At 50.3% G+C, this 10,852-nt stretch overlaps 1 protein-coding gene across 16 annotated transcripts in view; it reads right to left on the bottom strand.

Moving 5' to 3' along the window:
- Positions 1-635: 635 nt before the first annotated feature.
- Positions 636-10,852, bottom strand: part of PTK2 (protein tyrosine kinase 2) — a 262,791-nt gene continuing 252,574 nt past the window's right edge. For all 16 annotated transcript variants that reach the window (XM_028500330.2, XM_055091097.1, XM_055091098.1 and 13 more), the window contains 3 exons: positions 6,452-6,607; positions 4,684-4,764; positions 636-1,878 (listed from right to left, as the gene is read on the bottom strand). In XM_028500330.2, coding sequence (XP_028356131.1) covers positions 1,666-1,878; positions 4,684-4,764; positions 6,452-6,607 — 450 coding nt within the window. In that variant the 3' untranslated portion in view covers positions 636-1,665. The remainder of the gene's footprint in view (positions 1,879-4,683; positions 4,765-6,451; positions 6,608-10,852) is intronic.

Genomic DNA, 10,852 nt, shown 5'->3' with positions numbered 1-10,852 from the left:
ATGTGGAGTGCTTCATCGTTCACACCGCTCGTTTTATTTAACCTCACGATCACCATCCTAAAGACGAGCAAGCGGAGACTGGAGAGCCTGAGAGAAACTCAGAAGGGCGACATCCCCGAGCTTCTCTTCAGACGAAGAGGACGCCAGGCAGCCCAGAGGGGCGTGACTCTGCTGCGCACGGGGACGTGCGTCTTCCTGCAGGACATGCGCGAGTCCCTCCACTGGGGGCTGGGCCCCGGCTCTTCTCCCTCCAGGTTCCCGGTGCTGCAGACCCCAGTCCTGCGCGCCAGAGGCTTAGCGAGATGAGGGCGGGTCTGGGGTCTGTCAGGCTGACAGTTCCCTTAAGAGAACAGGATCCCCGAGGCTGGACAGGTGGCGGTGACACCAAGCCTGCGGAGGGAAGTCCTTCTGGGACGACATCACCCTAGCTCGGTTTCTGCTTTTAACCGTGAAGATGGAACAAAAAGGTTAACTTATGAGGAGTGCTCTTGACTTGTCGACAAGACAAAGAATAAAAGAAACTAATCATTATCGAGAGCTTTCCTGTATGTTACTTTATCTGACAAGCCACCTGAGAAATTTCAAATGATCTGAAGGAACAGAACCAAAAGAAAGGATATTACACCAAGCACTTTACTGGTAACACCTTTTTAATAGGTCAAAGTAACTGTACAGTTCATTATATTCTTCCTGAGAATAATTTATATCCCCCAACAAACTAAAGAGAGGGCATATTTTTCAAAATTATTTAACAGAATGGATGGTAAAACTGGACATCAAAAGGAAACCAAATCTCTGTTTTGCCCAATTCTTTCCTGGGAAGACAGACACAATGAAGGGTTAGTTAACTCCAGTGGCTGTAAAAGAGTCAACATGGCTTTAATCTTTCTTTATAAATTATATAAAAATGGAAAACAGGGATGGTTCCAGAACTTCTTCTCAATGCAGTTTGGAGGTGCTCTGGTACAAAGCATTTCTGCTTCCAAGAGAAATAACATCGCTACAAAAAACTGGCACATTATTCTGGTGAAAAAAGACAAAAGTTTTTAGTGTGTTCTACAGCTAGTTTCCAACCAAATGCTTCACATACTCACATGAAAGTAAAAGGCAGGAAAGACAAGAGGGTTGTAGTTTTTTTCTGAAACTACTCAAGTCTTCAAAATATAGCTTTTATATTCTTTCTCTGTAAAGTGGTATTAGCATATTGCAACTGAACAGTGCTCTAACGGCAACAACGCCAGCCTGGATAGTGAGTCTGCGGTTGGCAAAGGGATTCTCAGCCCCTTGGGTTTCCTGGAACCCTCCACTTCCTCCCGTCTTCTTCCAAGGACCAGTCCGGCTAGTTCAGGAACCAGTGCATCACTGCCTTGGCCGCTTCCACGAAAGCATATCCTGATGTGAACAAAATCTGTTCTTCGTGATTCTTTAAAAGCTTCTCATGTACAATTTTTATTCTCAGAAAAATGCCACATTTTGGATCCCGGACTTTTCTGAACACCATGACTAAAGAACCAAAACCAAAACAACCCACATCAAAATGCGGTTAAACTTATATGAGATTTTCAACCAGCCTCAGCCAGAATGTTGGCGTTGTAAGCGCTGGCGCCCACGGCCGGGCAGAGCCTCGCTGCTGGTGGCGGCGGAGGGGGGAGCAGGCCCCGGCGCTCAGTGCGGCCTCGTCTGCCCCAGGGCCTTCAGTCTGGCCTGGTCGATGACATCAAGCAGGTTCTTGGCGTCCACGGCCAGGGCGTGTGCAGCCGTCAGCATCTGCTTCTTGTACTCCTGCTGCAGGCTGGTCATGACATACTGCTGGGCCAGCTTCATCTTGTTGATGAGCTCCCCCAGGTCGGAGTTCAGCAGCTTCTGGGCCATCTCAATCTGCAAGGACGAGAGGGTCAGGAGAGCCTCCTGCAGCCAACACTCAGGGCATTCTTAGGCGCTTTTCTTAGGTGCCCCCAGGAGAAGAAGCTTTCTTCCTTCCCCTTAAACAAGACAGAACCTGGTCTCCACCTCCAGGCCCGCACGCTTTCTACTGCACCTGCTTCAAGACCTTCCTTTGCTACGAAGGAGATGGTTCAAGGGTGTTGCCAGACACTTGCTCCACTCTGATGTAAACTCTAGACCCTTCCAAACGGATCAGAGGTGGGAAGTGGGGGCAGGGTCGGTGGAAGGAGCCACAGGGCTGGAGGGCTTTGCTTGGGGTGTCTCGCGATCCCTCCCACCTGTGTACTTAACCAGCGGCAATCTAGCCATGCGCTCTTTCAACAATCAGCGAGCACTCACTGTACACAAGGCCCTTGGAGTTATGGACGCAAGAGTGACCCAATGTGTCTGTGCTCACAGCCCAGTGTGGGAGAAGCATGCACAGAGCTGCCCACCACACACGGGAAAATCACGCCATAGAAATGGACCCGGAGAGGAGCAGTTCACTCCTTCTGAGAGGGGTGGAGAGACTCCATAGAGGAGAACTCGCCTGCATCTGGCCGAGACTGCACGAGCTGGCTGGCTTCCACCGTGAAGGGCCTCGTAAGCCACCCACGTTCACCTTGGTCCTGCTGAACTTAGCAATGGGGAGGCCTAAGGAATATTAGGAAGGGGAGTAACAATCTAGAGAGGGCTCTGGTGGCAGTGCAGAAAGTAAACGGAAGGGCAGGGACAGCCCAGAGGTGGAGTAAGCAGCTGAGAGGCTGCTGTGATACCTCAGGGAAGAGGGGACGTGGCCACGAGGATGCAGAAGCAAGGCCCGACCTGAGACTTGTGGGTGACACAGGCTGTCTGCATACGTGTACGTGTGTGTGCACGCGCGGTTCGTGCTGGGCAGGGTGGTGAGTGCATGCTGGTGAGTGCATGCTGGTCCCACTGACGCTGCAAGCAGAATGTGCTACAGGGGCAGACGTCCCGCAGACAGCTAATGCCTGGGGCACAGGGAGTGGGCCCGCTCACAGCACAGAGGGTGAGGGTCTCAAACAGCTGGATCTGTGGGGGTAGGGAGCCCTGCCAAGGAGAAACAGCATCTGTAAAACACAAGTCTGGGGAGCACCTTGGGGGCGGCCACCATCGGGGCAGCAAAGAAAGGCTGGGGGTGGGGCGGGCAAGGCTCTGAAACTTCAGGGGTCTCGCCAAGGGGTCAAGGCGGTGGGGGGATGGCCTCCGGTGACCCCTGGGCGGGTGCAGGGACAGCTGGGTCCAGAGGGCGGGAGGGGCGCAGGAGCCCAGGAAGGAGCGCACGGTGTGCAGAAGAAGCAGGTACACAGAGAGATCATTCCAGCCGGTATCAGCCAAAGTAGGGTTAGAAATGGTCCCGCCAAAATACCCATCCGTTAGGATACCACCTGCTTGCCTCTGGCACCTGGAGTGTCTTCATTTGGGGGCAAAATCCTTGCTCATTGTGGAAAACCAATTAAATTTCTAATAAAGCAGATAAACTAGCTGATCTCCAAACTGGAGAGAAATATTAAGTTACACGGTGATAGCAGTCAGAGGCATTTTCCAAAATGATTTAAGTGGTGTCATGCAGGTGAACTGACGCCACTTACAGGACCAGCTGCAGTAGCTGTGCCCAGACACCCTGCTGGACGTGCTGCCCTCGGACACGACCTGCAAGGAGGACGCAGCCTCACCGCAGATGTGAAACCTCAGCCTGACCAGGAGGAAACATCAGCCTTTAGAGAACATCCCTCAGCTCCATGTCAGGAAGGCTCTGGAACACAGGGGGCCCACACTCTGCCACAGAAGACGGCACGGGGCTGAGGAGCTGTCCCAGGAGAGAGGCACACAGACACGCTGAGCGGTGTCAGGGGCCACGTGAGCCCCGGGCTGTCTCCAGCCAGAGGGAGAAGCGTTACTGGGGTGACCGGTGAACCCAGACCACCACCTGCTGACAGGTGAGCACACTGTCCAGTGTTAAATTCCAGGATGTGGTGACCGTGCAGGGTAAGAGAACGGCCCGTTATTCGAAAACACAAACGCAAATACTAAAGGTAAGAGGGCGAGATGCGCACAAGCAGCCCCCAGGTGGCTCTGGAGAAGTAAAGCCTGCGCGTGCAGAGAGAGGACGCAAACGGCTCAAACGGTGAAGCCGGCGCGATCGGGGCGAGGGTGCTTGGAAGTTCTTGGTGCTGCTCTCAAACTTTTCCGCAAGTTTGAAATCATTTCACAGTAAAAACTAAGAAAATAAAAACAAACAGAGTGCCTGCTGGGGGAAGGACAGATCACGCACCCCGAGAGAGAAAGCAGGAAAGTGGACGCTGGAGCTGGAAGGGCGAGGCGCAGGAAGTGAGCAGGGCTGGGTGCAGACCCCAACGCTAAGCCTATTTACTAGTTACAAGCAATGTTTATATCGCTGCCTTAAGTGGAAAACCGAGGTCACTTGCAAACTCGACTTTTTCCAGAGGAATTCGAGGAAGGAGGGCAGGATGCCTCTCACGGTCCGTTGCCACAGCCTCCGTCCTCGCTCTGGAGGGTTCCAGGGCAGCAGCAGCCCCAGTCCTGCGCTCCGCACCTGTCCTCACGGACGCCCCGTCCTTCAGGCCGGGACCCCACACGCGGTGCGGTGGCTCCACACGGCCCCGAAGATGGACGGCCAGTCGCCGGAGTCTGGACCTGGGGCCCAGCCAGGAGGTCACGCCTGCAGAGCGCGCGCTGTGCTCCCCCCGCCACACTGCCCTCTGGATGAGGCCCTACCTCTCGGTGGGTGCTGGCGGGCAGGACGGGAATGGTCTCATCCACGGTGGCCAACAGCGTCCTCAGGGCCAAGCCGACTTCCTAACAGACAGGACCACACCCAGTGTTAGGACGCACGTCAAGGAGTTTCATGCCAGCAATGACAGTGTTTCCTTCCAGTTACATGATTTTTCATTTCCTTTTCACCACTTTAGGGAAAATTTCTTTTCTTTTTTTTTTTTTTTTAGGAAAATCTCTGTATTTCTTTTCCACAGTGCTGAGCCTGATCTCATTCAGTTATGAGGCAGTTTCCCCCAGATTCAGATCGCTGAGTACTCACTGCTCTACTGTCTGGGGAACGGGGGAGTGGAGGCTCACGTAAGAAAAGCCGCACAGACGCCCAGGGAAGGCGGTGCTGGGGCCGCATGTGCTCCGTGACTCTCTTCTCTCCCCGGTGCTCTCCAAAGCCTCGTGGGCCACCAGAAAGGATGTTACTGCTGCCACACGTGGGAACGCCAGGTGGCAGTCTGCTATGGAGGCCATTCTGACCGCGGGGCTTTGTCCACTACGTATACGGAGCACAAGAGCCCTCCCCCTGCCACTTGGAGCTTAAAGGGACCAGCTGTGATCAAAAACGATGTGGCGTTGGAGTTAAAATGTTGGTCGTCGTCATTCTTAGGAGGGTCAACTATGCAATGACTCAGGTGCTAAGTTATACGTGCGGGAGGAACAAGACCAGTAAGGACATGCTAGTTATTGACACTGGATCAACAAAAAGAGTGTCATTGTGCCAAAGTAATACGGTTAAAAAAGCAGCTTCTATAAAATCACCATAAAAAGTCTTACTATGCACAAAATTCTGATTGCTTTTGTATATTGTTGAGCTTATTAGTATGTTTTAAAAACCTGTCTGTGGTTCATGCAAGTTCACCCTTCAGAACTTCAGTTATAAGTGTTATGGGAGTATAGCCTAAAAACGAAACCAGAATGGATTAACTGTGCTGCCCACAAAACATCACAGCTTCCAAGCAGCTACTCCATCCACACTGATGGTTTAAAAGAAGCTGTTCCAGAGATTGCTCATTGGTACACTAAAAACGGTGTTCAATCCTGCAACTCAACGAGAAAAAGCCAAACAACCCTATGAAAAAGAGGGCAAACGACTTGAACAGACATTTCTCCAAAGACGACACACAAATGGCCAACACAAAAAAGCACACGAAGAGATGTTCAACCTCCCTACTCATCAGGGAAATGCAAATCAAAAGCCCAGTGAGATACCACCTCACACATATTAGGATGGCTACTATCAAAAAAAACCAAAACAGAAAATTAAAAAGTGTTAGTGAGGATGGAGAGAAACTAGAACCCTTGTGCACTGCTGATGGGAATGTAAATTGGTGCAGCCATTGTGGAAAACAGCATGGTGTGTCCTCAAAAAATTAGGAATAGAACTACCATACGATCCAGCAATTCCACTTCTGAGTAAATGCCCAAAAGAACTGAAAGCAGGGTCTCTCCAAGTATCATCTGTCTTGGCACTTTAACACTGTAATTACCTCCCCTAAGTCATAATGGCATCAGACTGTAAGTACTCTTCTGCATCTTCTCTCACTCAAGATCATACGTATGAGCAGTAGTTACTGACAGACTCTGCTGCTCAGGACATTCCGGGGTCAAGGTCGGGAATGGCAGTGATCACCATGTGATGCAGACCTTCTGAAGAGTCAGGCTGGACCCGAAGGGCACGGGGAATGTCTCCTGCTTCACGTGACGGGGCTGAGCTCACCTTCACCATGGGGACATACTCCTCTGGCGGGGCTGGCTGGATCTTGCTGGACATCTCGATGACCGCCCTCACCAGGCCCGTCACGTTCTCGTACACCCTGTCATTGGACCGGTCCAGGTTGGCAGTGGGAGGGGGGCTGATTTCCTGGGGCTGAAGCTGCCAACACAGAAGCCGGTTATCTTTCTATCCTCCAGCAGATGGCGTCATATCACTGCAACTAGGTTAGAAAGGGTCTTTAAAAGAGATCAAAGCAGATCACATAACTAACTGATCTTCTTGTCTTAGGGGACATAGTTCAGCTCGAGGATGATAGCAAAGCAATTCATCCAAGTGACAAATAAATAAGGAACCTTTTTTTCTAACTTTGAGCTCAGTTAAAGGACATGAGATGGAATCACACACATTATACTAAAAGCCCCGGATTCATTCAGAGAAGTGATTCATCGTCCCCCCAAAATCATTCACCAAAAGAGAAAGAATCCAGATATTTTACATCTCTCTGAGGATTTAGAGACAGTTGGCTAAGGGGTCAAGTGTTCTACATTGAGACTGTAAGGATTTCCACTTAGTTTGAATTTTGCAGTAAAACCTGTATGGTTCAGCTTAGTTGCCTTCAAACCACCTAATGGAAACGTGTTCCTTTTATGGTTATAAAACGTGGGCAAACGCAAGTCTTCTTTAAACGGACACCATCTGCTTCCAGAACGCTGCTGAGGTGGGAGCTGTGCGGGTGCTGCTCTGTTGGTGGGGGGTGGGCACTGCCCCCTCACCCGCAGCTGTGATGGGGGGTGAAATGAAGGAACATATGTAAAACTGCCCGTCCCAGGGCCCGGGCACAGAGAGACTTCAACAAATGTTATCCAAGACAACCTGAGCCCTGAAGGCTGCACAAGGGCCTCTAGGGACCTTCAGCGTATTTAAAAGCCGAATTGGCCACCCTAGGCGCAGAAAGGACTGCATGTGGCTACTCTGAGAAGGCTAAATGACAGCGGCCAATAGTTGTTCATGCATGGGTCTGCTGCCAGCGCTCAAACTCTGGGTGCCTGTCCCTGAGCCATGAGACACAAAGGGACGAGAATGTTCCATCACTGCAGAGATGTTCACGTCTCACTCTTGGGCAAATATAAATGCTGCTTTTGGTGACAAACCAAGCAAAAGCGCCCTCCCCAGGCTTCCCGATTCCTGGTCCAGAGTTGCATGCAGAGCGGGGTGTGATAGAGAGCTGGACAGACACACAGATACCATGTGCTTACCCTCCACGGCTATTGTCGAACGGAAGGTGAGGACAAGTTAAAGAAATTTATCAGAGAAAGGGAAAAAAGAAAAACAATATTAATAAAGGCAGCAGACAAAACCCCCGTAAAAACACATGAGCAGAACAAGAGGAGCGAGTTTCTGCCTGTTGGCTCGGTTAGCGGGCCATCAAAGTGTAGCTGCTGGGCCGTCTGTTCAGGGCACCCGCATACTCAGTAGGGGTCTGCCGTGCACCATGCTTGTTTTCACAAATAAATGAGGAAAACAACATGCAAAGCCCGAGAATGACAATCTGGCAGCCGTGCAAGAATCCAAAGAATTAAGGGTCTTCAAAAGGAAAGAAAGCGTATCTATGCTTGTATTCACGGAAAGCTGCCCATTGGACATCTGAGTGATTCTGGAGAGACTGCACACCCTCACTCCCTGGCCTGGCCCCAACATCCAACATCCCTGGAAATGGCCTTCGACCTAGCCAGCCTGCTGTAATGCAGATGCCTGGCTTGAGGCTGTGTTTAAAGATATCAGGAGCTTATTTTAAAAACAAAAACAAAACTAAAACATAAAACCCTTCATTTGAACCAGTTCTTATGGTTGGGTTCCCTTACTTTAAACTTAGAAATTTGAATGTTTTTTTTCCTCTACAGTTTAAACCAAGCCTATTCTACTGTAAAATAGGCAGTTAATTGAGAGAAATATGGATTTCTTGACCTTTCCTTAGAATTGTCTGAAAAAAGTATACCCTTTGGTATAGAAGTTTAGCAGAGTCCTAAATTCTGAGGTCCAACCCTCCACACTGTGTATTTTCTGTGCACTAGAAAAAGGGAGGTTATTCATAGCAGCATCACTTCCAAGAGAAGCCGGGTCAGCATTTTATCTTCTGCACTGAGATGCTGAATGGGGCAGGAGGGCCAGTGCAAAGGGGATCAACGTAAAAGGCCGCGTTTCCTCAGGAGGCGCGGCAGCTGGGGCTCCATCAAGAAGAACTACAGTTCTGGACTCCAGGAGGTGAGGGTGGTTTGCTCTAACGCGTTCAAAGCTTCTGCTCTTTTGTGTTCACCCTTTGCCCAACTGTCACAGAAGCACTGTCACAAAGCTTCCAGGGGCCATTCGCAGGGACCCTCCCAAAGCGCCAGCTTGGTGTGCAGAGACAGCTGTCACTGGTTTCCTACTTTCTGGAGCTTGACCACTTGGAGGCCCCTTGGCAGGCAGTTAGACACACGACTGCCCGCAGAGATGCAGCCAATCCCAACCACTTGGGGTGGGGGTGGGGGGTCCTCAAAGACTCCGATAATTCAGAGCCGAAACGTAAAGCCACCAAGGAGAAACTGAGACTGATTTCTGGCTATGAGTTGGACGAATTACTTCAGTTACACCCAGGTAAAGGTAAGCATTTCTGTATTAAAAGAGTACTGTTCTTTCAGGCTGGATTTGATACCCTCTACCAAACAGACATGTCACAAAGAAGTAGAGACATATACTTCACACTTACTAATTATTAAAAAATGTTTACTGAGTGGTTTTTTTTTTTTTTTTTTTTTTTTTTGGCCGTGTTGGGTCTTTGTTGCCGTGCGCAGGCTTTTCTCTAGTTGCAGCGAGCGGGGGCTACTTTTTGTTGCAGTGCGCGGGCTTCTCACTGCAGTGGCTTCTCTTGTTGTGGAGCACGGGCTCTAGGCACGTGGGCTTCAGTAGTTGCAGCACACAGGCTCAGTAGTTGTGGCTCGCGGGCTCTAGAGTGCAGGCTCAGTAGTTGTGGCGCAAGGGCTTAGTTGCTCTGCGGCATGTGGGATCTTCCCAGACCAGGGATCGAACCCGTTTCCCCTGCATTGGCAGGCAGATTCTTAACCACTGTGCCACCTGGGAAGTCCCCTGAGTGTATTTTTAAAAAAGATGTATTTCTTTATTTGGCTGCGTGGGGTCTTAATTGCGGTGCACAGGCTCTTTGTTGCAGCGCGTGGGCTTCTCTCTAGTTGTGGTGCACAGGCTCAGCAGTTGCGGTGCGTGGGCTCAGTTGCCCCGCAGCATGTGGGATCTTAGTTCCCCCACCAGGGATCGAGCCCGCGTCCGCTGCACTGGAAGGCGGATTCTTAACCACTGGACTGCCAGGGAAGTCCCCTCCTGAGTGTACTTTAAGTAAGCACGCTTAAAAGATTCCTTTCCATAAAGATTTCTACTTGCTCAATACCCTATAATAAGGGTATTTCCCAATTATATTTATTCAAATGTAAAAAATGAATATAGGTCAGAATTCTAAGCTGGTATCTGATCCACTTTTAAAGTTGGCTTTTCATTGCAATACAAGCCCTTTTGAAAGTTTCTTCTTTTGCTTATGAAAAATGAAAAAAGTTCATTAACCCAATTTCTCTTTTTCCTTTTAAAATTTATGTCAAGAAACCACACTGGGAAAGGGCGTGTCCTCCTTTGCTCCTCTGTGGTGCTAGTGGAGCTGCAGGGAGGCTTCTTGGGCCTGGAGGCCCAGAAGCTGGAGGAGCCAAGCCCCAGGCAGCCCCCAGGACCGCAGGAGCTGACTGCCTGACCCTTGGTGCAGGGGTGCCTCTGGCGCCGTGGTTCCTGTGTTAGGCTCCGCAGGGAGCAGGCTGCTCCCAGACAGTGCCAGCTGCTTCACTACTGGTCACCACCCTCCAGCTGTAGGCTGGCTCGCAACTGGAGGTGACATTTTCTCTGCCTGGGGACAACCTCTCTGACTCGCTAAGATGGCAATACACCTGCTTCTAGCCAGGAATCAGCTGCTTGCCTTTGCGGGCAAACCTGGAGCAGCAGCACATATGTGTGTGCAGAAAGCCAGGTCTGCCACTAAATGCAAGTTCAGCTATGGGGAGGCCGTAACCTTGAACACGCCTTTTAACCTCTGGGAACTGTAGCCGCCTCATGCGACAGGTGGGAACAATAATAAGACCACCAATTCCGTGAGGCTGATGTGAGGATTTAAAATACATGGGGCAGGTTCTGCCACAGCAGGTGGCACTCAATGAATGGTGGTTATTACTGAAACAAAGTTTATCTTAACTGATCCCATAGCTATTGAATTCTAAGATGTACCTTTTTCTATGCACCACGAAGAAGGAAAAAAAATGCCAGTTAAATCAACACACCGTCTTGATTTTAGAGATATTAAAATGTGAAGACAGG

The sequence above is a fragment of the Physeter macrocephalus genome, chromosome 15 (genome assembly GCF_002837175.3).
Source record: "Physeter macrocephalus isolate SW-GA chromosome 15, ASM283717v5, whole genome shotgun sequence".
Lineage (NCBI taxonomy): Eukaryota > Metazoa > Chordata > Mammalia > Artiodactyla > Physeteridae > Physeter > Physeter macrocephalus.
The sequence above is the reverse complement of the archived record's forward strand: the minus strand, read 5'-3'. Positions and strand labels throughout refer to the sequence as shown.